At 46.7% G+C, this 27,977-nt stretch overlaps 2 protein-coding genes across 7 annotated transcripts in view; one reads left to right on the top strand and one right to left on the bottom strand.

Annotated features, from left to right (window-relative positions):
* Nucleotides 1–3,404, bottom strand: part of Fam221b (family with sequence similarity 221 member B) — a 10,876-nt gene extending 7,472 nt beyond the window's left edge. Inside the window, exons 1-4 of one of the 3 annotated variants that reach the window (XM_047524958.1) lie at nucleotides 3,140–3,404; nucleotides 2,802–3,003; nucleotides 316–949; nucleotides 17–160 (exon numbers count right to left, since the gene is read on the bottom strand). In XM_047524958.1, the coding sequence (XP_047380914.1) occupies nucleotides 17–160; nucleotides 316–949 (778 nt within the window). In that variant the 5' untranslated portion in view covers nucleotides 2,802–3,003; nucleotides 3,140–3,404. The remainder of the gene's footprint in view (nucleotides 1–16; nucleotides 161–315; nucleotides 950–2,801; nucleotides 3,004–3,139) is intronic. The other 2 variants (XM_047524959.1, XM_047524960.1) reach the window with 2 other exon arrangements.
* On the top strand, nucleotides 3,188–27,977 carry Tmem8b (transmembrane protein 8B). Of its 4 annotated transcripts, none has more exons than XM_047524956.1 (13): nucleotides 3,188–3,205; nucleotides 9,324–9,513; nucleotides 9,859–10,066; nucleotides 16,105–16,238; nucleotides 16,562–16,830; nucleotides 17,432–17,757; nucleotides 20,628–20,721; nucleotides 20,910–21,033; nucleotides 21,112–21,254; nucleotides 21,430–21,608; nucleotides 26,621–26,767; nucleotides 26,933–27,049; nucleotides 27,304–27,977. In XM_047524956.1, the coding sequence occupies exons 1-13, from the start codon at nucleotides 3,196–3,198 to the stop codon at nucleotides 27,763–27,765; spliced, it is 2,403 nt and encodes an 800-aa protein (XP_047380912.1). In that variant the 5' UTR covers nucleotides 3,188–3,195; the 3' UTR covers nucleotides 27,766–27,977. The 4 variants fall into 4 exon arrangements, with proteins under 4 accessions (XP_047380912.1, XP_047380908.1, XP_047380911.1 ...); XM_047524952.1 differs by lacking the exon at nucleotides 3,188–3,205 and adding an exon at nucleotides 3,536–4,271; XM_047524955.1 differs by lacking the exon at nucleotides 3,188–3,205 and adding an exon at nucleotides 3,536–4,271 and having other exon boundaries at nucleotides 27,300–27,977.

Raw genomic sequence — 27,977 nt, 5'->3', positions numbered from 1 at the left:
GGCCACCTTGGCTCACCTGTCTGGATGGCATTCAGGGTTGTATCCTTCTCCCATTGGAAAAGATGATTCAACTGAGCACCAAACTTCTCCCTGTGCATTGCCTTAGCCATTTTCATCAACTCTGCCTGATTAGCAGGGACCACTGGGCTGCCTGTGTAACCTGGGAAGGGAGGGGATGAGTAACCAAGGGGAAGGGAGAATTCCTTAAAACTAAGAGGAAGGGCCATGTCTGAGAGGAACTCAGTCCCCTTCTTCTGGGGCAGGTCAAGGGCAGTGGACAGTGATGAGAACAGGGGAAAGGGGAGGAGCAATTACGGCTAACTCCTTTCTTCTTCTTCTTGCCCAGCCGGTGTGCAGGATGGGCTGTCTGAGCAGTGATGTCACTGGTATCCTTTCCTTCCTTGTTCTCTCCTGACTCTTCTTTCTGCTTGGTAGATGTGTCTATGTGGTCCTGGGCTGAAGGGCCTGGAAGGGAGTGCTTTGGAAGGAACTCAAATTCAAGGTCCTGGGAGGACATCTTTGTCCATGAGACCTCACTAGAAGAAGACTCAGAGAGGTCATCGCTCAATGTATCAGAGGAAGACACAGAGATCTCACTTACTGGTGAGGTCTGAAAAATAATATGCTTCTCTGCTACTTCAGAGGTAGGGGCTTCCAAAGGGATCACAGAGGTTGACTCTTCTAAAGAGGTTACATAGATAGAAGACTCCAAAATATTTTCAGAGGTGTGGGGCTCTAAAGGGGTCTCTAAAGGGGGTTCAGAGACAGAAGGCTCTAAAATGCTTTCAGAAGCCTGACTCTCTAAAGGGGCCTGGGAGATAGAAGGCTCCAAGGTAGCTTCAGAGACAGGGGGCTCCTGAATATCTTCAGTAGCAGGATCCTTGGAAGAGGGGTGTTCCTTTGCATCCATGGTGGTATGAGGCTCTTCTGTGACCTTGTCTGCTTCCATCTAGTGGTAGAATAAGGTACAGGCTTCATTAGGTTGAGATTGGAGGGTATACAAGTCAGGGCAGAGAGCACAGTGTTCATGGGGTTGGTGGGGTATGGTATTAGGATAAGATTCTCTGTGCACCTGAGACATGAGAGGAACGTGAGAAGAGTTCTGAGTCTCAGGGTGTGATGCCAGGAGGCTCACTCATGTGCCCAGACATAATGTGGCATGCCATTATGGGAGTTTAGGGAGCTGGAACTTAAAAGATCGAAAGGCAGAAGTAGTCAGTACTATCAATAGTTGGTAGCAGAGGACCATGCCCCAGGAGGGAGCTGAATGTAGCTATTTCACCACTCCAAGAGCATGGTCCTGGACATATATTAGGCCCCTGGGAATCAGGATTTGGCATTCCAGAGATTGGGAATACCAAGCCAAAGTTGGGGTTTGCTCCCAAGTGCAGAGAATGTCATGCCTAAGGCAGGGAGGGCCCTGTTTATAATCTGATTTTGTTTAGGGAACACATACTCATTCTCTTGATGATGTCATTCATATTCAAGGATTCAATGACTTTGAGCTGTATGCTGCTGACTTCTAAGTCCATATTTCCAGTGCAGACCCTCTTTAAACCCTTGTATTTCACAGTCATACCCAATTGTCCATAGGACATTTCTAAATGGATGTCCCAGAGACATCAAATTTAACTCTGAAAATTATCCTAGTGTCCTTTTCGCTAAGCCCCCTCTTCAAATAGGCAATAAGAACTGCATTTCCTATTTTCTAAGTAGTCCTGAAATACATTCTCTCCTCTTCTATTCCTCCAATTTTGTTCAAGTTCTCATTATTTTCTGCCTGGATTGTGTAATAACTTTGCCTCTGTACTGCCACCCCCCCCAGCATATTAATCCATTCACCCATTCTTTCATCCATTTATGTAACTTACACTTTTGCAAAGAGCCTGATCTTATACTTTTACTCCAGCACTGTGCTAAACCCTGGACTCAGCTGAATTGGGAGAGAAAAGGTCAACTAACAAGGACAATGAATAGTTGATATTGTGCCGGGGTAAGTGTAGGATGCTGTGGGGAGCCTAATTCCTCCTGCAAGTATGCTCCAAATAGGTAGTCCTTCTTCCTGACCCAATCAAGATCTTTTCAAAATGCAAACCCAACACTAGCCTTCCTTTGCTTAAAAGCATTCAGTGACTCAGTTTGAAATTGGATTAAGTCCAAATTTCTTTGCTCTGATATTCAAGGTCTGTTATTATTTGTAACACTACTTGAGAATTTTTGTCTTTACTTTCTCTGCTCCCTACTTTTTGTCGTGCTCCAGAGACACTAAATCTATCACTTCTTAAAGTCATTAGAAGCTGGGTGTGGTGGCGCATGCCTGTAATCCCAGCAGCTGAGGCAGGAGGATGGTGATTTCAAAGCCAGTCTCCCAATTTAGAGAGACACTAAGTAACTCTGTGAAACCCTGTCTCTAATAATATACAAAAAGGGGCTGGGTATGTTGCTCAGTGGTTAAGCACCCTTGGGTTCAATCCCAACGCCAAAAATACAAAAACAAAAAACAAAACAAAACAAAACAACACAAAGCACAACTCATCAGAACCTTTCCAAAGGAAGTTTGAGACCAGAAGTAGGGACAGATGTAGGATGATAAGCGGGAAGATGATCAAAGTCACTTAGAGGGAAAAGTGACCCGAGGGTGAGAACTAAAGGATGGGAGGAAAGGAAAGGGAACCAGAAGGGGAGGCAGGAATTGAGGGATGGGAAGGAGAAGGATGAAAAGTAGAAGGAGGCAGGACAGGTGTTAGTAGGGGAACAGGTTGAAGGTTTGGATGGGAAGAACCATTGGAGAAATTACATACCTTTGGCTTTGACTTGGTTGTTGTCCTTAGATCAGGAAACTGCAGTAGATTGAAGGGGAAAGTGTCGGTCCCGAGAGGGGATAGTCTTGGTTAGGGATGAGCCTGGCTGCAGGAGCTGAGAAGTGAAAGGCCTTGCTTTAAAGTCTACTATGTGGAGAGACTTGGACATCTGCAGACCTTCGAAAATGGGCTCTTGCCTGACCTGGGGAAGGGCGATAAGGGAGAGGAGCAAGAGGGGTCCAGGGTCAAGGAGGGAGAGGATTGACTGAAACCTATAGAACCCGGGCCGGGAGAGGCGGGATCGGTCACCAGGGCAACCGGAACGCCCAGTATGCTACCTAGCAACAGCAGTTTAAACATCTTTGTAGTGGGTGCGGTTTCCTGAGGGAGCTCCATGGGACCTGGTAAGGGGTTTTCAGCGAGTCTCTGGGTAGGATGTGTTGATATTGTGGGTACATCCGTGGGAAGTCTGTGTTTGTGAGGGTCCCTCTAGGGTTCCTGTGAGATATCTGTGAGGTGTTCAGTGGGGGCTGTGAGGGTCTGAGGGGTCAACCGACTCTGTTGTGGGAGCAGAAGGGCAGGGTCTCAGGTAGATTGGGCTGGGCGGAGTCTGTTCTCGAAACCCAGCAGGACTAAGTTAGAGACCAGTAGAATTGGGCAGGGGGCGGGCTTTCCCGAGAGGGACCAATAGGACTAGGACGTGGGCGGAGCGTCATAGACGTCAGGCCAAGGCCGCCGCCGCGGGGCCTGGTAATCGCCGGTTCAGCGCAGCCCGGAGTCGCCCAGGCCTGAACTCCTACCCAGGTCCCAGACCCCGGCCCCGGGCCCGCGAGGACACCGGAGGCCACCCCTAGGGGGTGGGGAGCGGAGCCGCGGGTCAGCTCTGCGAGCGCCCCGCGTTGGCCTGTCCCGCCCCGCCCCCGCCCCGGGCCATGGCCCAGCCCTTGTCCCGGCCCCTCATCCTATCCCAATCCCAGCCTTGGCCTCCGGTCCCGCCCTCGCCCCGTTTCCCAAATCTGTCCCAGCCCCGGCGTGGGTCCCAGCGAATGCCAAAGTCCGGGTCCCAGTCCAGGGTCCCCCTCCAGTCCCAGTCCTTGCCCCTGGCCTGGCTCCCATCCCCGCCTAGGCTCTTATTCCACCCCCTGTCACAAATTCCAGCCCAACCTCTGCCCCCACCCCATTCCCAGCATTCGCTTAAGTCCCTGGCCCAACCTCGGCCCTTGCTCCGATCCCCATCACAGTCCCATCTTCCATCACACCTCCTGTCCTTATTCAAACCCCAGTGCTCAGCCCAGCCCAATCCATTACCACAGCCTTTGCCCTCATCTCTGTGTTTACCCAAGTCTCTTCCACTGGTCCCCCGCCCCTCTCATACTCTGCCCCTCTCCCAGCCCCGACTCAGGTCTGGGCTCCAGCCGCCGCCAGCCCTATTGCTGCTGTTGCTGTTCTCTGTCCTTGGTCCAGGGGCTGGTGAGTGCAGAAGCAGGAAAAATTGAGACAAGGATGGGGTTCCAGCAGGGTTGGGTGGGCTGGGAGATTCAGGAGAGGTAGGACCTGGGGAACTAGATCACTGGGGAAGAAGTGGGGAGAAATTGGGAAGAGAGAGGTTCACACAACAGAGGAATTGGCAGTGGCAAGAGTGGTACTGGGTTTGAGACTCAGCAAGTGGCTAAAAGTCCGTAGAACAGAGACTTAAAGGTTTTCTCTGCCGGTATCCATCTTGACCCCACTTGATTCTGCCTTTCCCAGGGAAGTCTTGAGTGCTTTGCTTCTCCTTCTCTCAAAGTTTGATAGGTGAAGACATAGACCCATACCAGACGCCTCTAGTCCACTCTGAGAAGATATGGCCTAAACCTTTGGGATATTGGATATGCATTCAGTGTTGAGTATTGAAGACAACATGTAACAGACAGATGAATAGACTAGTTGCCAGTATAATGAACTTTCTTCTTGTGAGTCTTTTTCCAAATAAGCTTGATTTGCCTAGGAATAATTCCTGATATTTTTAGAGCATGATTGAAACCCAGAGGCCATTTTACATACGGGGAAACTGAGGCTTAGTGAGGGAGCAATTTGTTCAAGATCATATCATTTATAAATGGCAGTGCTGGGGCTAGAAAAAGGTTTCCTAAATCTTGTCCTTACTAGTGGTTCCCCACTCCCACCTCATTGCAATATATACTGAACAGGAAACCAGACCAAGTAAGGAAAGGTTCAAAGAACAACCTTTCTTCTCCCCAGTCTACCCACAAAGGGGCTTTATCCATGAACTGTTTCTTATTTACCACCTGTCAACCTGGAGCCACCATCTAGCCCAGGAAGTAACTTGGCTATTAAGAGGTCCATCTTCTTAGTGGGTAGAATGAGGGGGGAAGAAGGTGTCCTGGCCTAGGGGATTTACCATATCAATGACCCCATTATGAAATGACTAATCTTCATGGCCTTAGCTCCTAGCTACCTCTGCTGGATGGCACTCTAGATGATATGGAGATGTGCCTGGTGGAGTCTTTGGCAGTAATAGCTAACAACAGCTGGGGATAGGGATGGGTTTCATTGAGCTCCGTGGGTCTGGTTTAGTATATAGGCCCGAGGAAATCATTGCAAGCCAAAGGTCACAGACCCTGCACAGATGCCTGGGCACTTGCATGCTGTGTGTTAACTGAGGCATCTGTGAGAATGTTGGCATCTGTAGTGTGTGTACATGTTTGTGCATTGATGATATAGTCACATGTTTTTGTGGGGTACATGTAATCCATGTATCCTCTGAGTGCCTGTGTTTTTGTGTGAGGGTGAGGGGACTTGTCCATGCACAAACCTCTTCAGCTTTCTCTGCTTCTTGTACACTATGATCACTGAAGTGTTACCGTCAGAAGTAGGTGGTTCCTAGGTTGAAGGCAGTGTTCACAAGATAGAGAAGTAATCCACTGGTCTGTAGCCTGTCTCCTGAAAGGAAGGAACCATCGAGGGGGATGGGGTTCAGTGTTGATTGCTGTGATTGGCAAGTTGGGCACTGGGCAGAGGCAGCAACCAGTCAGATTTTCAGTTTCAGTGAGGGAATCCATACTGGTTAGCTATTAGAAATGTCCTAATAGCTTCCATCCCTACCACCAGGGTTTCTTTGTTCATGAGCCCATTGAACAAGCACTGAGCTGGCTAGGGGAGGAGGGTGACTGTGAGCCACAGAGTGTTCAGACCTGAAAGTTGTGGATAAAATTTTGATTGCCCAGAAGCAGGTTCACTGCTTTGGGGAGAATGATAATGAAGCTGGAGAAGAATGCGACATAGGTCCAACAGCAGGTGAGCCTTCCCTTAGTGCTGTTATTAGCCAGTGCCTTGGCAACTGTGGCCTGGCACTCAGGGGTGCTCTGTGACCTAGTGGTGGTGATGGATTTTGTTTGAAGAGAGTCTGGCAGTGTCATAGGATCATCATAGTACAGGACTACACAAATGCTTGTTGTTGACTTCAATCTCATTTCAGGAATGAAAGTTACTTCCTGGGTCTCCTGGTCCTATCTCTGATTTTTGGGTTGTTCCTTGGGTTTAACTGAGTGTGGTTGATAACCTGGGCATGCCTTATCATTTTGAGATATGATCTTTTGGATATGTATGGTGGCACATGTGTGTAGTTTTAGTGACTTGGGAGGCTGGGACAGAAGGATTGCAAGTTTGAGGTCAGCCTCAGCAACTTAGAGGGATCCTGTCTCAAAATAGAAAAGGGCTGGGAATGTAGTTCAGTGGTAGAGCACCCTGGGTTCAATCTCCAGCACATATGTTTATTTATGTATATAAGCATATAATACAAATATAAAAAAGAAATTCCATTTTGTTGTACCTAGAGCTATCAGGAGCAGGGTCAGCCTTGATGTGTGTGTGTGCATGTATGTGTGTGTACACATGCATGTGCACATATGTGCCTGCGTATAGGGGTTGGTATTGGTAAATCCCCCTAGTTCATCATAAAAGTACTGACACCAGGACAAGATCATCTGAGCTTGGCTAGTGTCTTCCTTATGCTTCCTCTTGGGGTGAATGGAGCTGTGAACCCTTTCTCAAGCATGTGTCCCAGAACTTCTTCAAGATTCCTCCCAGAATTTTCAGCTGCTGCTCACTCTTTTCGCTACCAGCCTATTCTGTGACCTCCGTAGCCCCTAGTCACTTTGGGAATGGCTTACTAGTTCCCCAGTTCTTCAGGCCATGCTAAGGTCCTTTGAATCCCAGGACTCTTCGTGCTCGCCTATCCATGTTTGCTAAAAGTCATTAGCTGCTGTTTACATTAGCTCTCTGAGGGGCTGACCACATGTCTCCTAACAGTAGCAAAGGCTGATGAGATGACCCATCCCTGCTACCAGTTTTGAGCAGGAGCAGCCCTTCCCTAAACCCAGCAGAGGGTGCTCCAGAGCTCTTATTTCTTGTAACAACAGTATCCAGGCTGTTCAGCTCTGGTTCTTTTGCCTCTCAGTTGTCACAGCGAGGGCCCCTAGAAAACCTGCCTTCCCCATCAGTTGGTCTCATTGTCCTTTATACCTCTTGAACTATCTCCATTACTGCCTTAGTGCTGTTCTGTGAGTTTTTCTGGGTTCCTGGGCAGTGCTCAGCTTGCAATGTGGCAGATCTTTGCTAGCAGTTGAGAAGAGTAGAAGAGTAGTAGAATTGGGAAGAGTAGTTCTTGGGTGTAACCAAGGCCTTTGAGGATGAGCACAGACCAATTTAGAGCAATGACCTCCACCTATATAGGTAAGCTCTCTGGAGTGTCTGTGACTCTTAAAGTTGCCTCAATTTAGTGGGGCCAACCTTTACCCATGTACCCTCCTTCAGTAGCCACCATTTTCTAGATTTCTCTTTCTTTGTTACTTCAAACACTTCATTTTGGGAGTTTGTGTCTCTCATTTTAGAGAGGGAGACATCAGACTAGGTAAGCCCTGAAGGTATTTCCTGCTTGCCTAAAAACTCCACTCCAGAGTCTCCACATCTCTAATCCCTGTTCTGTTCTGAAAATGCTTGACTTCCCTACCTTCTCACCTGTCATTAAGACATGCTCATGGGCTTCTATGGGGCTGGTCTAAAGTCTCCAGAGCAGTCAGAGTTCCTAGAACTTTACTCTGGAATACCTTGCCTATCTTTTAGCATCCTCTTTTTCTTTCTTTTTTTTTTTTTGGTGGTGGTCGGGGAGTACCGGGGATTGAACTCAGGGACACTTGACCACTGAGCCACATCCCCAGCCTTATTTTGTATTTTATTTAGAGACAGGGTCTCACTGAGTTTCTAGGTGCCTTACTGTTGCTGAGGCTGGCTTTGAACTCACAATCCTCCTGCCTCAGCCTCCTAAGCTTCTGGGATTACAGGTGTGCACCACTGTGCCTGGTTAGAACCCTCTTTTTCTATCCAGATATACTGCTGGGTTACCTTCACCACCACGGCAGTCCTAGTCCCCATGTTTTGGCCTGGATGGTGCTGACACCACTTTCTTGCTCACCTTGGCTCTGCTCCTGGCAACTATGATCAGGTATCTCAGCATTTCAGCTAGAGATGACCACTTCCTCCCCACCTCCTAGCCTGATCTGCTCTGAATATTCCCAAGTGGTTTGAGATTCCACTGGGTCACCAAATGACTGCCTCACAGGGCCTCCCTCAGGGTAAACACCCCTGACTGCTTATTCTGACCCTAGAGGATCTGATGACTCTCTTTTCCTGGGCACTCTGCTGGTGGTCTGCCAGCTCCTGTTCTTGCCTCTGCCACCCAAGCAGGCCCCCTTGTAGCCTCACCACACCTTCCCCTCCCTTCTCCTGCTCTGAGCTAGTATACAGACGGCTCTTGTGAAGATTCTGAGGGATTTTACTGCTCCTAACCACCAGGGAACAGAAAGGGGCAGAAAATAAACAAGGAAGTTACACAGTTCTATGCTGACTCCCAAGCCCCACAGGTGGAGTTCTAGCCTGCTCAGTGGCTTAAGAGCCCATGCCAACACACACACACACACACACACACACACACGCGCACTCCTTCCATACTTCTGTTTTGTTAGGTTTGGAAAGAAGAGAACAATGGCTCCTAAGTAAGGGGGCAACTGTAAGGTTATATATAGGGGCCTGGTTTTTTTTTTTTTTTTGAAGTCTTTTTTAAAAATATTTTTTAGTTGTTGATGGACCTTTATGTATTTATTTATGTGTGGTGCTGAGGATCGAACCCAGTGCCTCACACATGATGCTAGGCAAGCACTCTACCACTGAGCCACAACCCCAACCTGGGCCTGGTTTTTAATCCTCAGTTTGGCCTAGGTTTGAGCCTCAGTTTCCTTATCTGTAAAATGAGATATTTTTTCTCTTTCCTTTTTTTTTTCTTTCTTAACAAGGTTCCTATAAGATTATACCAAATTCTTACTAGAGTAGTGTGAGACCTAGTTCCTGGCTTAGAGCAGAGCATTTGTTGAGTTGGTATTATGGTGAAGGAGAGTGACATGCCTCTTGCCTAATGGAAATGCCCTCTGTCCTATCCTGCTCCTTTCTCTTTCTTTTACTTCCCAGGAGGTCTTTTCCTGACTGATTACTCCACCTGCTCACCTCGCAAGCTGAGTCCTTTCCGCTCCTTTGCCAGCACTGAGCTCTTCCACTTCCACGTTCCTGAAGACACATTCCTGGCTGTTTGGAACCTCATCATATTCAAGGAGCAGGGGGGAACCTTTGGAGATCACTGCCCAGATCAAAGTGTGACTGTGTAAGTGTCTGAGTTGCCCCCACTTCCCCCCTTCTAAATCTTTATGAGTATGTAAAAGGATCTCCTGACCCTGACCTTGACCTTTATCCATTTGGAGTGTGACTGAGGGCCATGAACTCTGTCATCTGAACACTTCCTGACTACTGTATGATAGTGTAAGCAACTGAGGGGACTCTTTTCTCCTAATAACCTGAACCCCTGACCTGGAACCTCTTTATTGTATGTGTCAGTATAGGGTATCCACTTGTTTTTCTGATGATGAGTGACATTTCTCCTTTCTTTCCCCCATTTCCTGTCCCCTCTCCCATTGCCTGCTTTCCTTCTCTCCTAATTCTTGTCCCCCAGGTATTTCCGGTCCGGGGCACCTCCTGTCATTAATCCCCTGCACACACACTTCCCAGGAGACACAGCCGTGCCTGGGGTTTTCTCACTGACCCTCAGCTGGACACTGCCCAACCGCACCTCAGGCATCTTTAACGTCAGCAGCCCCTTACCTGGGGACTGGTTCTTGGCTGCCCACCTTCCCCAGGCCCATGGCCACATCTCTGTCAAGGTAGGTTTATGTTGCTCAGGGTAGGAGGGATCAGATCTCCCTCTCCATCTCTGCTGAATTCCTTGCACGGGCTCCTGTCACACTAACCTGTGTCAAGATGGGCAGTAGCATAAGTGTGGTTGGGATGGGGCATGGCTACAGGCCAGCAGGTCAGTTGGTGAGATAGTCTGTAGGACAAAACTTGGGAGCCTTAGGGAGACATAGTGGTTCTAGGAAAGCTGAAGGGAAACTCCATAGTCTGGAATCAGAGGTGGTGGCACTGGGGGGTAGTGTCCCTTCCTTTTGGAAGGTACGAGGGTTAATCAGGGTGACCAGAGGCCAACAGGGACTGGTCAAATCTGCTGCACAAACTCAGCACTGATGTTGTTTACAGTCTGGTTAGTAAGAGCCCTGGAGTCTCTCTTAGGTCACAGCCCAATCTCTAGAACAAGTGGGAGTGCGTTGCTCATCCATCATAGTTTTAGACAGCTCTCCTCACCCTATGGAAACCATAAGAGAAGCCCTCTTCTGTTAAAAGGAGGCTTTGGGTAACTGATGTCCATTCTGACTGTTGCCTCCCTTTCATTTAAATATCAGCACTGATTTTACAAAGTAGAGATTATTAAAGTCTGAAGGGCAGGTTCAAAGATCAGGATGTTTCTCTGGTTGGGAGAAGAAGGAAATGTCACAATGTTTTCCTGCCACACTCATGAGTTAGGCTGGGCTTCCTCCTAGTAGTAAGGAGAGCTGCGTTTCCTGCTCCTATTTGTTGGAGGAGAGAAAGGGCATGATGAACTGGCTATTGTCAGAGTGGGATGGCCATATGTATAGGGCTGTTATTAAGTATAAAGAACAGAGCTTGAACAGAGCAAAGATTTAAAGAATAGGACATTATCGAACAAGAAAGCTGATGGGATTTGGTCATTGATAATTGAGAGGGGCAGAAATTCCCACCCAGGTCAAGATTTGACTTGGATATATCTCTCCAGGATAAGTTTCTTGAGGAAAAAGACAATCATTGTGTGTCAGATTACCTCTCCACCTCCTGCTGGAGTCCAGCATTAAGAGCACGTGCTAATAATGCCTTTGAATGAGCTGCGAATTGCACAGGGACAACTATACTGGTTCTACTATTGGCAGAGTCATAGAACTAGGGCTGAGGTAGCCTCTGGAAGCCTCAGTAATAGGTCTGTTTTTCCTGAGAGTGATGTAGAAGAGAGCCTGGGAGCTCTCTGGATGAGTTCATGCTGGAAGCTCACCTGGAAAATGCTCTGGGCTCTAGGTAGCCCTTGTTTTATTAGAACTAGGGAGCAATTCTTCATGGGTCTTTGGCCAAATCTCAAAGAGCCTCTCCTGATTCTAACTCTAATCCTTGACTTGCTTTTCGAGAACAGACAGGGAGAATCTTCTATCCCTTCTAGTTATCCATAATCTTTATAAGTGAGCAGGAGAAACCTGGGGCTTAGGCCTTGACTGGGTAGCTGAGGCCTCATTAGAGGTAGACAGGGTTGCTTATTGCTGCCAGATTGGGAAATTGGGGAATCAGAGATGGCAGTACAGAGAAAGGCTGCTCTGAACCTAAAGCATGATTCAAAGTGTCCAGATTAAAGGGATTTGGGTGATAAGAAAAGAACCAGGTCTGCCATGCTCATTTACTTCTATTTAACCCAGCCAGTAGAGCTCCCAGGGCTGTAGTATGAGTCAGGGGAAAGGGCACAGCTCTGCCTTGCCCATGAAGTGGCATAAGGTGTAGACACCATGACAATGTAGCTCTTTAGCCAGTCCTGCTCTAGAGGTTGGTTGTGTGTGATCCTTCTAAGAATTTGATTGCCACCTGGAATCTTATATGGGTCTCTCAGAATCCTTAAGTTCTCCATATCCTGGCCGATTTTCCAGACTTAAACCTGTGGATTTATGCCCAGAACATTCCTCCATCTTCTCCACTTGTGTCCTCCTTGTATCATGGTTGTTCTGACTTCCTGTGAGGCTTGTCAAACACAGGAAGTTATGTGGGATTAGAAATAGCCTTAGGTGAGAGCTAAAGAGTTCCAACAATGAAAAGACAGTGTTGTTTCTAGGGTATTCCTGAACTCTGGGGATAAGCTCAGATCTCCTTTATCCCTTAGTCCTTTTGCACCTGCTTGTGCTAGACCTTGAGTTGGATGCTAGGAACACTGGGGTAAATGAGATGTATATTGGTGAGACACAGGAATGTTTTAAGAGGACAAAGGAGAAATGGCTAATTCAGTTTGGTAGTATGATGAAGGTGGTATCTGGCAAGTGTTAGGAAGTGAGGCCTGAGGATGAGGAGGCAAGGAAGGCATTCCAGGTAGTAGGGAGTGGAGTAGTTCACTGTGGGCTGGGTGTTGGGGTGGGCGAGGGAGGTAGAGGGGTAAATGGAAGCCATATCTTGAAGGGCTTAAAAGTTTGAACTGTACCCTGAGAGTATCAAGGAGTCTGGAAAGGTTGTAAGAGAGAAGTGACTTATCTGGTGTAGGCTGCTCTCCTGAGCTCCAGTTGCACACTCTGCTAGTCCTGTATATGCATTATTTACTCTACATTACTAGCACCCAGCACAGAGTCTAATCCATGGTGGGGCCTTGGAAAATTTTTTGCCCTTCTGCCACCTTCTAAACTCATAGTTTCCCAAACTGACTTCATTTCTTCTCCTTCCCTTGTTCCCTTCTTCCTATCAACCACTTCTGTCTTGCCCCACTGTCCCCCATCTCCTTGCCTTTCCTGTCTTGGAGTATGTGTTCATTCTACAGTGCTTAGTTGCCAGCCTGCTCTGAGAGGTTGGCCTTTGGCACCCAAATGACTCACAAGGATGCTTCATAAGGAGAAAGTTCTCTCAAATGGAGGGGCACAGTTTCTCCTCAAAACCTTCTTCTAGGTCTAAAATTTGAAAGTAAATAAAAGGTAAAATAAAGAAAACAACCAAAAAGAAAGCAAAGAAGCAGATTTTTTAGAGGAAAAGAACCTGTTCACCACTAACTAGGACTGAGCATGACTCTAATATCTCACCTAAAGTGGTTCAAATTCGCTGATAGTACCTTTGCCATTTTTCCTCCTCTTTCTAAGTTATTGTATTTATATTTCAAATAGGTAATATATGCACCTGGTGCAACATTCAAAATGGTACAAAAGGCATTCAGTGAAAAGTAAGTCTCCCTTTATCTCCTCCCAGTTCCAAATTTCTCTCCCCAGAGTTAACTTGTAACTAGTTATTAACTAGTTTCATATATTACTCTTTCCTTCTTGAAGCACTTTATCCTCTTGACCTTTGTGACTTTATAGCACTGTCCTGGTTCTCCTCTTGCCCACCCCCCACTCCTCCCTTTCTTGGATGCTTCTCTGCTTGGTCTGTATGTGCTGTAGTGACCTGATGATTGGTCCTGAACAATTGCTTTTTATTTTTTCATTCTCTTGCTTGGTGTTTCCAGCACAATTGTTTTAAATATAATCTATGAGTTAATGCCTTATAAGAGTAGGCAGCCAGTCCTAATTTCCTTGAATCTCAAACTCAATATCAAACTGCTTATTTGACATCTGCAATTGGATGTCTAAGAGATGTTTCAAGCTTAGTGTGTACAAATCAAAGCAAAGTTAAAGGTAAAAATCTCTATTATTCCCATTTTACTTCCCCTAGTCTAAGCCTCCTCTTTCTCTAGCTATCTTCTTAGTAAACACTGTCATCCACTAATTAGTCAAGCCCCTAGTTTAGTTCTCATCCTTGATTCCTATTTTCCCCAACAATCAATCCACAAAGAAAGAGTCTAGTCAACCTCTGAAATGTTCCATTTCCATTTTTCTCCATTTTCACTCTTAGTCTACCTTCTCTTAGCTTTCTCCTCGGTCACCATGGTAAATTCCTAAATGATTTCCCAGCTTCCGCTTCTGCCTCCTGCAGTCTCTCTGGCCATCATTTACTTCTCTGTTGATTGGTGCTGACAACTGTGGGCAAGGGAGCTGGGCCAGGTAATAGGCTAGTTCCACAGAGAAGGCCAAGTTTCTTTGGGCATCTTCCATCTTTTAAAGAAACACAGCTCACCCATAAAGGACATTCTAGAATCCATCTATCTTATCTTCCACATCAGGATCTTTCAGATTGTTTTCCATCTATTTCTAACTCAGGGCTCTCTGATTTCTTGAGCTTCTTTGCTTTGGACCTGGTCCTTCCATAGCTGCTGATGTTGACTTGGTCTATTGATTTAGTTTGAACTCTTTTACATGGTTTCTGCCTTGGCAGTTCTTGAGGACCTGACTTCTGGGCCCTTTCTCTGCCCTGTACCTTCTCTAGTCTCTATTCCATGTTGAGGGAAGGGGCTGGATGTACATGTTGTACAGTCGAAGGAAGGAACCCATTTTAATTAGAGAGGTTATGTCATTTGATCCTTTACTGAAGCCAACAGCAAATAGCAAACAAACTATGTAGCAGTGTTTCTTTCCCTGGACTGTTAAGCAAGGAAATGGGCTACCTCCTGAGCATGAACCCCACCCTCGAGACTCACTGCAAGATTATTGTGGTGATTCCCAACTTAGGATGGGTCATTGAAATGCCTTGTTGGGAGTATTTCTGATCCTTAGGGTTTGGCACCATAGATGATGAACATCTGCTTTGTATATCAGAGATAGAAGTTTCTGAGCAACGAGGTTGGTTCAATGGCTCTCTGAAGGAACCGAACCCTCTTTTGACACTCATACTTAAACTTGATGGTTATTTTTTTCAGCACCTGTGTGTGCCAGATTCCATGCTAGGCACTGGGAATGCCATGATGAAAAGACACAGAAAAATTCCAGGAAGAGGATAGTGAGATCTTCTGACTGACATTTATCAAGGCCTCCTTCCAGCCTCATGGAACTTGGCAGGGAGTCAGTTTATTGATTGGCTTATTCCATGGCATGAAACTCAGTGGGATGTCAGGGCCTGGCAATTTTATTTCAGAACAAGATTTGGAGGTATGTCCTGGTCAGAATAACCACTTAAGTGGGTCATGGTCTCTACTTTCTTAGGCCTGCAGAAGGCCATTTGTCCAGAAGATTATAGGAAACAAATTAGGAGACCCCTCTGTCCCTTAAAAGTTAGGTTTTTAGGGATTATATAGCTGAAAATGCTGGAGAAGAGGAACCTTAACAAATGGGAGTGTGCTTACTGAAGAGTGATGGGACTCAGTAGGTTGGGCTGTTATCAGTGCAGTAGAGAAGAAGGGGATAGGGAGTTTGTCTAGGACAAGAGAAGCTGGGGGAGATGTGGTTGTTGTCCTCTAGTGTCAGAAGAAATAGGCTAAGGGAACAGGTGTAAGTATGGGTCTCAAGGGCAGAGAGGTGGGAAGGGGAGTCAAAGATGACTGGTTTTGATTAGAGCTGCCCTGAGCCAGGATGCTTCACTATTGATTCATTTATTAAACAGACATTTATTGTGAATTGTGTATACTACATTTGGCCTTAGGTCTGAAGGAACTAAAATAATGAAAGAAAAGGTTCTTTTTTCAAGTTGCTAAGAGTCTGGAGGTACCCTGGGAGGTGATGAGTGGTCCTCACTGGAAGTGACGAAGCAGAGACTAGACAAGGGAGGGGGCAAGCTGGGACATAAAGGTAATGAAAAATTCAGATTGGTGTTGGTGTTGGTGGGAGTAGGACAGGAAGCCTTGAATGAGCCCCCCTCCGCAATGCACCCCTGTTGCCAAGAGAGCCAGTGTTCTGGTGGGGCAATGGTGTGATTTGAAATCACAGTGTCATGGGACTGCTGCATTGGGAGAAGTGGCAAGCAGGGCCTGATTATTGGGTGGGTTTGGGCTTGAGTCCCCAAACCTTTCAGTGCTGAGGATCACAGCAGACCTTGAAGACCTAGGTAGGACAGAGGAAATCAGAAATGACTGCTCAGGCAGGGAGGACCCAGAGCTTAGAAAGACCATAGTCAGATCCCTGGGAGCAGGTGGCTATGGGAGGGAGCTAGGCAGGGAGGGTTCTCTCCAACCTATGTAGCAGATTCTATTAGATTTGGTTTACTAGCACCCCTGCTGTCTCTCCTGCTCCCACCACCCTTGCTTTTGTCTCAGGGTCTCCAGGATGAGTGTCAGTACCTCCTTCAGCCACAGCTGATTGTCCGGCGTTTGCTGGATGTAGCAGTACTGGTTCCTGGCCGACCCTCAGAGCAAACTCTCTCTCCCCACAATCGCTCAGCCCTGTATAAGTAAGTCAAATATTCCCCATCCTGACCTCTTTTCTTTTCCTTGTTGGGTCTTAAACAGATGGCAGGGTTGTTTTGGTTTCTCAGCCACCTGCCAGTTCCTGTTCTCCCTCTGGCCAAACTGGATGGCTGGGTGACCCAGAACCCCCAGGGTGGTTTGGATTCCTGCCTCCTCTCTCCTAGCATAGAGGGCAAGACCTGAAAAGGCCACCTGTTCTCCTGTATCCCCTACCCACTCCCTGCTCCCTTCTTCCTCATGTTTCCCTCCTTCTGGTGTCCCTCTCACCTCTCTGTCCTTTCTTGCCCCCAACCTCTCCTCTGCCCAGGGTCTTTGTGCCCAGCTTCACTTACAGGGTTTCAGCGCAGCTGGTGTGTGTGGGGGGCCGAGGGGTGTCTGCCTGCCCTCTGACACTGCGCCTACGTCCCAAGGCCCCACCCTTGCACAACTCAAGCTCCGTGGCCTGTGGAGTTGCCTCAGTATGCCAGCTGGAGCTGGCACTGCCCCCGTGGGGGCACTGGGTCTACGTGCGTGTGGAGACACCATCCCGGGGCCCTGGCAGGACCATCCGCTTCCAGCTATGTGTGCGGCTTCAAGGTCAGAACCCTCACGTCTGCCCCAGCCACCCAACCTGAACAAACATCCATGACTGGGAAGTGACTTGGACCACATTCAATGACCCTCTGCCATATCCCTACAATCTCCCCTACCCCACCCAGGCTTCTTCACATTTCCTGAAGTCCCTACAACTTGGGCCTCCAAGTCATTAATGGCATTCAGATCTTTGTCTTGCACCTGACTTGGGACTACTAAAGACTCTTTATTTTTCTTGATTTAAACCCTCTTTCAATTTCCTGGGGTAGGCAGGGACTGCCAGGACTTCTGGGATACTATCATTGCCAAAGACCATGCAATTCAGTGAATCAACCTGTCATACTTAGTTACCTGTTTCAATAGTGCTTCACTGCCCTTGGGGAGGGACCAATGACCTTGAGTCCCTCCAACATGATGTAGCTGTGTCCACTGGGAAATCCCTGGACCCTGTCCTGTAATCTGGATGCCCCCACACTCCCAAGGGATAATGCATTCTAGTTCTTACCCCTCATATCTGTTGATGGTTCCCATCTGGCTCAGTTCTGGTTTGTGGTGTGACTGTAGGGCTATAAAGGTCCCAGCTCTTGTTTCTTCTGCTTTACAGAGTGCCCACAGCCCAGCCTGTCCCGTGCCCTGGTCCCTGGAGCTGCTATGAACATGCCCCAATCACTGGGAAACCAACCACTTCCTCCAGAGCCACCATCCCTGGGGACTCCTGCAGAGGGCCCTGGGGCCACATCTCCACCTGAGCACTGCTGGCCAGTGCGCCCGACTCTGCGCAATGAACTGGACACCTTCTCTGTCCATTTCTACATCTTCTTTGGACCCAGTGTGGCTCTTCCACCTGAGCGCCCAGCTGTGTTTGCACTGAGGCTGTTGCCAGTTCTGGACAGTGGAGGCGTCCTCAGTTTGGAGCTCCAACTTAATGCGGTACTTTGTGTAGAAGGGGGTGGTTGTCCTGTGGGGGAGTTGAAGGGGAAGGTGTCAGTGATGTGAGGGGCCTTGCTTCCTCCAAAAAGCCAGTCCAAACTGCTTCCACCTAAGTTATAGAATGGGTCACTTCCACCTATCCAATGAGACCATGCTCCCATTTTAAGGGAACATGTCTCAGTCCCGTTCTGGTCAGAATGCATACTTTGAGTATTCACTGTGCCAAGAAGAGGCTGGGTCAGCCAGGGCAACTCAGAGTGGTGAGTGTTTCCACTTTTGTAGGCTGACTGCCTACGCAAAGGCTTCTTCCAATGGTAATTGTTCACTTTTTCTTGCATATCTTCTGTAAAGAGGGCTCGGCATTTCTTGTGACTAGGGAGTCCTTGTTTAGCTCTGTTTGGAGATGGTATTTCTGACATTCCATCAAAATCTGCCTGCAAGAACTTTTTTACTTACTGATCTTTGTTTTGCCCAGAAGTCATAGTCAGTTAATCTATCTCTGTCCTTTTAATTAATAGATGTACCAAGTGTGGTGGCACATGCCTGTAATCCCAGCAGCTCGGGAAGTTGAGGCAGGAGGATCCCGAGTTCAAAGTCAGCCTCAGCAAAAGTGAGGCACTAAGCAACTTAGTGAGACCCTGTGTCTAAATAAAATGCAAAATAGGGCTGGGGATGTGGCTCAGTGGTTCAATCCCTGGTACCAAAAAAAAAAAAAAAAAATTAAAAAAATAAAATAAAATAAAATTAATAGACTACTTTTTAGAGCATTTTTAGTTTATAGAGTGAGCAGAAAGTATTGTGTTCTATGCCCCTCTCTCCCTGCACAGTGTTCCCTATTACTAAAAACTGATCTTGGTGAGGTGCATTCATTATTTCCCTATTGTATTTGAACAGTCCTCTAATGTTTCCCCTCAGATTTCCAAAAGTTGAAACAACCTAGGGGTCTTGGTCCTCTGGTGTTCAGACCTCTCTCCATCTGCCACTTCTCCTCTGGTCATACTTCTACTGGTCATCCAGTCTCTGAAATAAATGATCTGAGGTGGTCTGACCAGGGTGGCAGGCAAACGTTGCTTTTGTGAAGCCTGAGGTCGTGACTTCCATGTATTGCTGCATTACACTGTGGGATCATCTGGGGCTTACAGTGAATTAAAATTTTTAGATCTTTTTCCTTTACTTCCTTTTTATTTTCTTCAGAACCCTTGTATACATTTATTTTCTTATTCTAAAAGCACAGGATCACATAAAAACTTTGGACAATAGGGGAAGACATTTTGTTTAATTTTTTGGTAGATATCCATTTTACCCTTCTCTTCATTAGCTGCTTTATCAAGTTCTAATCAAGGGGCATATACATTTTGGTATCTTGAGCCTGTGAACTGCTGCCGATTCCCATTTTGTACTTCTCAAGTGAATTTTTTAACCCAAGTAGAAGAATATATGACCATTCTTGGGGCACTGCCTAATATTGGTTTGGGCTGTGGGCCTTTTCTGCTTTGTATAGTTCATAGACTTGTCAAGCAAGCCTTCTGTACCTCTGAGTCATTATTGTCAGCATTGAATAAGAACGCAATGAGGGCAGAGTCCTGTGTTTGACCATTATAGGCTAGCTTCAGCTTGACTTTGATCTAGTAACTTGTGTACTGTTCCATGGCTAGGGATCCTTTTAACTCTACTATGCTCCAACTCTGAGAGTAGGGACCACTTCCCATCAGCCAATCTGAGGTCTGCTGTATGGCTTGAATGTGGCTTTTTATGGGACATGTCCCAGAACTTTTTGGTAGTCCTGTTCATCTGGACAGAGTTGGTTCTTCAATCTGAAGAAATTCCTATTTTCTTTATTTTTTTTTACTCTTATTGACCCATGATAGAAGCTAGTTTATTTGATGTTTGTTAAGCACAACCATAGCTACATTTCTGTATAACCATTATGAATTATAATTCATAGTTCTAATTTTTATAAGAGAGGGATTCATTGTGACGTATTTTCACATGCACACACCATTTGGTCAACTTAATTCCCCCAGTATTTCTCTCTCTCTCTCTCTCTCTCTCTCTCATTCTCTCTCTCTCTCTCTCTCTCTCTCTCTTTTTTTTTTTTTTTGCAGTGCTGGGGATTGGACGCAGGGCCTTGTGCTTGTGAGGCAGGCACTCTACCAACTGAGCTATATCCCCAGCCCCTACCCTAATCTTTCTTGATCAAAGTGAGTTTATGGCATCCTTTTGCTTTTTTTTTTTTTTAATTTTTATTTTGGGACAGGGTCTTGCTAAGTTGCTGAGGCTGGCCTTGAACACATGATCCAACTGCTTCAACTCCTGAATAGCTGGGATTACACGGGGGTGCCACTTTCCTGTTACTTTTTTTTCTTGTGGATAATCCCTTATGTTACTCTTGTGGTTATCTGGTCTCATTCCCAGTTTAATCTCTCAAGCATTATATTACCACCATTCAGGACTTGGGATCATTTCACCTAAGGAGGCGTGAGATTTTTCTCATACCTCCTGCCTTCAGGCCCAGGCCAAAATGACTGAGAACCTTAAGTTACCTTCGTTTGCAACAGTTTCTGTATCTGGCAACAGTTGTCTCATCCCCCTTGTAAACTAGATAGGCTTGAAAAAGAGGCAGTGTTTTCTTTTGAATGGAAAATTCAGAATGGGGCCTTGGCCTCTCAGCTTCGAGAGGTTGTTGCTGTGGAGGATCTAGTCTTTGGGTTCTCAGGATGGAACTGAGTGAGCACGTGTGGCATGCAGAGTGCCTGGAGGAACGGACTGCCCAGTGAGGGCTGGAGGGGTGGCTGGTGGAGGAGTCTGGTGGGAGGTGGTGGACCCACCTGAAGAGTCTGACAGCCTCATCTCAATACCTGTCCCTCCAGAGCTCTGTTCACCAAGAAAATGTGACAGTGTTTGGATGCCTGACTCACGAGGTGCCCTTGAGCCTGGGGGATGCTGCAGTGACCTGTTCCAAAGGTGGGATGAGGAGTAGGGAAGGAGAGGAGGCTGATGTCTGGGCTTGGTGGGAGACGGTGTGGAGGGAAGGACAGGGTCTCTGGGCAGGGGTAAAGGTGGGTAGAAGGTTCCTGGGTCCTGACCCAGGCTGATTGCTCCTCCCTATTTCTCATGGCCCCTCCCTTCTTCCTTCTCTCTTCCCTCTTCAGAGTCCCTGGCCGGCTTCCTCCTCTCAGTCAGTGTCACCTCCAGAGTAGCCAGGCTACGTATCCCATTTCCACAGACAGGGACCTGGTTCTTGTCTCTCCGCTCCTTGTGTGGTGTGGGGCCTCGGTGAGCAAGCAGTGCAACGTGGAGTGGGGTGGGGTGGGGGAAAATCAGGGCTTCAGGTAACAGCCATTGTGTGTATAGGTTTGTGCAGTGTCACAACGCAACTGCTGAAGTGCGGCTGCGCACTTTCTTGTCCCCGTGTGTGGATGACTGTGGACCCTATGGCCAGTGCAAGCTGCTGCGCACGCATAACTATCTATATGCAGCCTGCGAGTGCAAGGCTGGTGAGCAAGCTGGCAAGGGAGTGGGCATGCCGGCCTTCCTGACCCTGGGGGGTACCCTGGAAGGGGGAAATGCTGGGCCCTGGCATGGGAGCGGGACTCTATAGGGACCTGCAGAAGTATCTGCTGAACCAGTGGATACCTCCTGTCCTCTACCCTGTGCCCTTCCCACCCACAGGATGGCGGGGCTGGGGCTGTACCGACAGTGCTGACGCACTCACCTATGGATTCCAGCTGCTGTCCACGCTCCTACTCTGCCTGAGCAACCTCATGTTTTTGCCACCCGTGGTCCTGGCCATTCGGAGCCGGTATGTGCTGGAAGCTGCCGTCTATGCCTTCACCATGTTCTTCTCAACGGTATGTGGTGTATCTTTCTCTTCACCATGTCCTTGTCCACAGTGGTGCATGTTCATCATGTTCTCCAGAGGCTGGGGATGCCTATACCTTCAGTATGGCTTCTGCAGCAGTCTCCCAACCTCCTATGGCGTGCACAGAAAGTGAAAATTTTGGTAAATGAACAAAGCTGTTTGCAACTGAATATAACAGTGGTGGGACTCTGGCTGTCCCATACTCTGTCCACCTGGAGGGCTGAGGACACCTTTACTCATCACACTGGCCAGGAGACTGTCCCACACTACAGAACTGTGTCTACACCTTCCCTGTGATCTCCTCTGGGTGGGGACAGGAAATCTACACTTTGACCCACATCTCTGCATAGTCTTCACCATCACATTCTTCCTTGGTGTGAGCACTAGCTCCTTTGTGCTCATGTTCTTCATAATCCTGGGGAATTTCTGTATCTTTAGCATGTTCATTTGTTGGCTATGAAGGTGTGTCCCCCACATTCAGTCACCATGACCTTGACTTCTCAAGGGAACTTTTGGAAGGCAGAGGAGATCTCCCTATTGGACAATGGGTAGAAAAGCCTGGCTCTCAGATAGTTGGTCCTGAAGCATCATGGGACATGGTGATGTGAACTAAAATCTTAGCTCAACAGAGTACAGTTTGATGTAGATTGTAGAATTTTGTTGTTGTTTCAAGATGGGGTCTCATTCCATTACCCAGGCTGGTCTGGAACTCCTGAGCTCAAGTGATCTCCCACCTTAGCCTTTTGAGTCTTGGGGTGTTATAGGTGTATGCCACCATACCTGGCAAGATTTGTAGTTTGAAGCCCCTCCATTCTCAATAAGGGCATCTCCACAGTTCTTTCCCTGAGTTTTCCCACTCCTCCTTGACCATAAAGGTTCATATCACAAATAAAAATTTCAGATATTCTCAGGAAAGATAGAGAAGTGAATCTACTGTGATTTTTCCCCCAAGTAGGCTTTCCGCCCCACCAAGATCCTGTACTCAGGGATCTTGTCATCTCATCTGTTCTTGACAACTTATGACATCGAGTGCCTGCCCATGAGTACTGCAGAAATCTTAGAGGGGTTCAGACTGTCCACATGTCTTGGCAACAAAGATACCACAAAAACCACTGGTGCCTCCCTGGTGTCCAGCAATACTAGATCAGACATGTGTCCACATTATAAAATCTTCCTTGTCATCTGGGAGAAAGTAGAGGACCAGTGTGCTGAAACTGAGGGTCATACCTCCTCACCCCACATGCTGGTCCTCACATAAGGACTACTCCAAGCTGCACAGACAGACCTTGACCCTAAGCTGCAAGAGAAGAACATAATCCAGTTTTGCTTGGCTGGGCCCCTTTCCAGGCCTGCTCTGATGGAGCCTCACTCTATTTTTATATTAGACACTGTCTCCCTTTCTTACTGCCAGATGCTCTCCATACTGTTGCTCACCAAATCCTGTAGCAGCAACTGTTCCACCAGCCCACTCTTGGCTACATGCAAGTGGAATGTGATTTAAACTTGTATGAGTTTTTCAGTGTCAGGATCCTGGATCATGTGGAGAGAGTATATTCACTCCCCTGGCCTTGGCACAAGCATCCTGGGCCTTGGCTCCAGAGTGTTCTAGGCTGGCTAACCTCTCCTTTTCTGGATACAATGGCATATTGACTTGGAGGAGCCTCAAGTGCCTGGCAGCACCAAGAGAGCTCCCACTTTCTCAAATCAGGCAAGAAGCAAGAGAGTAAGGAAGAGTTTCTGGCTTTAGGTGTTGGCTGGAGTCCTGCTCTGACTCCTGTTTTTATGTTACATTGGCCAAAATTAGAGCTTCTGGTCATCCAGTTTCCAGGGCAGTTTCCCTGGTTTTTCTCCTTTCTCATTCTTTATGTAGTGTAGAGTTGTTTCATTCTGCAGCATGACTATTGCAGTTGAGAGTACCAGTACAGTAGATGACAGGTGCCCTGTCTTAAAATCTAGGACACTGTACTCCTGGGATTGGTACATGGGTTTCTATCCAGGGCACAGGCGCAGAGAGCAGGTTTTATAATTCAAGAGTTCACAGATATAAAATATGGGGGGAAAAACAGGCCACAAACTTCAGTTGATTTTGTATGTAGGCAAATGGTTTAGATAATGATAACAGCAGAATGATAGCTACTGAATATGTGCTGTGTTGGACACTGCTTATTTAATCCTCACAGTAGAACTATATATTAGATAGGGCCTTTCTTTTATCTATCTATCTATCTATCTATCTATTTATTTATTTATTTGGTGCTGGGGATTAGAACCCAGGGCTTGTGCTTGTGAGGCAAGCACTCAACCAACTGATCTATATCCCCAGCCTTTTATTACTTTTTAATTTTAATTTTTTACAGATGAAGGAAAGTTATATACTTTGTCTAAGAGAAAAGGTGAATGGTAGAGCTTAGATTCTCATTCACCCTGACTCCATGTCCCTTATTCTATATTGTTCCCCTCACATGTAGAGCAGTGAAATTTTTCATAAATTTCTAATCTGATTTCAGTTGTTCTGATGTCCTGGCATATGTAGAAAACATATGACTTTAGATAAGTAGTTATCCCCACATTATTGTGATAGTTTTTTTTTTTCTTTTAATTTTTGTTTTTAGTGCTGGGGATTGAACCCAGTACTATATACTTGCTAGGTGAGTACTGTATCACTGCACCATATCCCCAGCCAATTCTTAAATGATATAACAAAACCAAATATACAAACTTCAGGAAGAAGATACCCAACATTGCATTTGTGCAATGCTAACCCATACAGTCCAAGTCACAGATCTTCATGGTGCTCTTTTTAATCAGATCCCAAAAGGCCCAGTTAAAGCCCACGTCCAGGACTGTGCAACCTTCCTTGCTGATTGCTGACATCCTGGCAGCAAGCCCACCCTCTCATTATCTCTTCTGTTCCTCAACCTGTCACATGTAATTCTCAGTGGCCCTTAGCAAAATCCCAAAAATGTTACCAAGAGAAAATGGATTTAGGAAACAAAAAATAAGAGTGACAGTTAGGTTATAGTATATCCTGAGTGTAAGTATCCCAGTGTTTGCATGATATGTATGATACCTGGATACCCTATTTTGGAGCATCAGATGAACTATATTATAGAAATGTCAAATTGTACAGAAAAAAGAATTTAGGATCATTTTCCCAAATTACCTCAGAACATTATGTTAAGTGAAATAAGTTTGACTCAGAAAATCAAGGGTTGTATATTTGCTCTGATATGTGGAAATTAGAGAGAACAAAGGAAAAAAAGCGGGGGCACAGGGCTGGGGATATAGCTCAGTTGGTAGAGTGCTTGCCTTGCACAAGGCCCTGGGTTCAATCCCCAGGACCACAAAAAAAAAAAAAAAAAAAAAAAAAAGTGGGGGTGGGGCGCAGCATGAATCTCTTGAAAATAGGTGGGAAACTAGAAAAAAGGGGAGAGAGATGTGAAAGGGAAGACACTGGGGAATTAGATATACCGAATTATGTTATGTGCATGTGTGAATATGTCACAGTGAATTCCACTATAATGTATAATTGTACCAATTATGAAATAAAAATGTGCAAATTTTCTCATAGATAGTATCCAAAGCTGAGGAAGTCATCAATTTGGATTAGAATTATATTAATAGAATCCAGTTTGTAAGGGAATTTTTAAAAATTCCTGTTTTTCTATGTCATTTCTATCCTTTCATTTTATTGCTGTTGACAAAAAATATAAATTAAAAAATAAACCCACACATTTCAATGGAACAGTTCCTTCACATGACAATTTAATTTAACTCTATCCCTGTGGATTTTCCACAAACTTAAACAATCCCTATGACTTTTTAGTGTACTTGGAGAATAACCAGTCACAGAATATCAATGAGATGATTTCCCTAAAACATCTCTACTCCAAAGACAATATCTGCACTCCCCCCGGTCTTTTTTTCAGTGCAGAGAAATTTCTAGAGAAAGCTCTTAATGTGTCTTCACTATTTGGTAATTCAACTTTGTCTTTTTTTCCTACTATATGTATCTTCCCTTATCTTTGATCAAATGATTCATTACAAGTTTCTCTTCCAGACACTTTGGGACATTCTTTTCTATATACTTGAAAGTCAGGTATATAAAGCAAATGCTTAGTAAAGCCTGAAATGTAAAAAAAATGTTTGGGAAAAAAAAAACAAAAAACCAAACTCCAAAACGTGATTTGGTGGGCTGTAGTGCTTGCAATCTAGTCTTAAAAGCAGAGAATAACCAATATTTTATAGCCAAAATAGAAAAAGACCAAAATGTTGATTTATTTAGGAATAAAATTAATCAACAGTTAATCAGCATGTCTAAGAGAAAGAAAGATTTGAAAAGTAAGCAAATCTTAGGCATAGTCAAACATTAATTTTCCACAACATAGGAGAGGTGGATGCTCTCCCTTTCCCATATTGTTCCCTGTGGTGTGAAGTGCTGTGTTGTTCTCCATGGCCTCAATGACTGCCTTTCTGCCTATTGTGCACCCCCTTTTGCTTACTGTGCTCCCCTTGGCCCTGGGTGGGAGGGAATGAAGAAGGCCAGTGTGTGCAAGCCTTGAGAGTGAAGCCTGTTTCATAATCTGACCCGTCAGGAGAAATTCGGACATTTAAGGAACTTTGGGGGTCTATGCTTTCCAAGAGGCCAGAGCTACACTCAAAGCTTGGACCAGGGATGGCAATTAGAGGGGGAAGGGATTGATCTCATCTTGAGAGATGTGTGCTCCCCCACTCCTGTCCTGGCACTCTCCACAGCACATTCCAGAAGTGGAAAGATTTGGAAAGCAAGGACCAAGGTCAAAACTGCTGGATTCTTATAGCTTATGAAGCAGATCTGGCCTCCTTACCACATTCTTCTCAGAAGTGGGGAGCTGGGCATTTCCTAGTTCTCACCTGTGGCCTCTAACCACTGCTTCTCTGACAGCATCACACCACTCCTGTGGCCTCTTTCTCTAGATCTTGACCCTGAGTTCCTTTAACACCTGTCATTTCTTTCTCCAGTTCTATCATGCCTGTGACCAGCCAGGCATTGTGGTTTTCTGCATCATGGACTACGATGTGCTGCAGTTCTGTGATTTCCTGGGCTCTCTAATGTCTGTGTGGGTCACTGTCATTGCCATGGCTCGGCTACAGCCTGTGGTAAAGCAGGTCAGTTTGGATTGGGCCCTGGGGGACAACCATAGCTAAAATCTACTTGAAACCCACTCCCGCCTTCTCCCTGGGGGCTTTTCCAAGTGCCTCTGTCCATCCTGGCCCAGCCCCTGGAGTGCTGTCACCTGGCACTAGCCCAGCCCTGGAGTCCTCTTTCCTTAGGTGCTGTATTTATTGGGGGCTATGCTGCTGTCCATGGCTCTGCAGCTTGACCGACATGGACTCTGGAACCTACTGGGACCCAGTCTCTTCGCTCTGGGAATCTTGGCCACAGCCTGGGTAAGGCCTGGGAGGGCTGTGTGTGTTGGGAGGCAAGGGAGGAAGACTTGGATGCAAGGCCCTGGCTATCTGCTCCCAGTTTAAGGTGGGCTTGAACCCTTGTCATCACCTGCTGCTAATAGTGAACACCACAGTCTTGGCAGGTGACTTTAGGTCATAGCTAGGGCTCATGGGAAGCCTGAAAGTGACTGACTTTGGCTCAGGTTCCAGGACCTTGCCTTTCTGAGCCCCACTTCTCTGCCTCCCCCAGACAGTACGCAGTGTCCGCCGCAGGCACTGCTACCCACCCACGTGGCGCCGCTGGCTTTTCTACTTGTGCCCAGGCAGCCTTATTGCAGGCAGTGCTGTCCTTCTCTATGCTTTTGTGGAGACCCGGGACAACTACTTCTACATTCATAGCATTTGGCATATGCTTATCGCTGGCAGCGTGGGTTTCTTACTGCCTCCTCGTGCCAAGACTGACCGCCGGGTCCCATCTGGAGCCCGGGCCAGAGGCTGTGGATACCAACTGTGCATCAATGAGCAAGAGGAACTGGGCCTTGTGGGCTCAGGAGGGACCACCGTCAGCAGCATCTGTGCCAGCTGAGAGGAGCTTTGGGCCAGGCCCCTGGGATATGAACCCTTCCTATGGTTCTTCCTGGGGGTGTGGAGCCCTCTTGGGGACAAGAGACAAGTGGTATTTCTTGATGACATGGAACGTTTCTCAAGGACATTAGACTCTTTCAGGGACCTGGAACCCTTCCCAGGACACGGGGAACTTCCTGAGGGCTTGGAGTTCTTCTGCAACCATGGAATTCTTCTTAAGGACTGGAGCTATGCAGAGCAAAGAGCCCCCTCAGGACCAAGGAGTTCCTCCTAGAGGCATGGAGCCTCTAGGTTATGGAGCCCTCCTATAGACATAAAAAATTTACTTCTTAGGGAGATACCA

This window comes from Sciurus carolinensis, chromosome 14, assembly GCF_902686445.1.
Source record: "Sciurus carolinensis chromosome 14, mSciCar1.2, whole genome shotgun sequence".
In the NCBI taxonomy this organism is placed as follows: domain Eukaryota; kingdom Metazoa; phylum Chordata; class Mammalia; order Rodentia; family Sciuridae; genus Sciurus; species Sciurus carolinensis.
This window is presented reverse-complemented; position numbering and strand designations above follow the sequence as displayed.

Excerpts from the sequence above, each read along its gene's own strand:
- Tmem8b (XM_047524952.1), top strand. The coding sequence starts at position 3,734 with ATGGCCCAGCCCTTGTCCCGGCCCCTCATCCTATCCCAATCCCAGCCT. Across the intron at positions 4,272-9,323 it reads TGTCCTTGGTCCAGGGGCTG|GAGGTCTTTTCCTGACTGAT; the intron begins GTGAGTGCAGAA and ends TTTACTTCCCAG. Across the intron at positions 21,255-21,429 it reads AGCCTGCGAGTGCAAGGCTG|GATGGCGGGGCTGGGGCTGT; the intron begins GTGAGCAAGCTG and ends TCCCACCCACAG.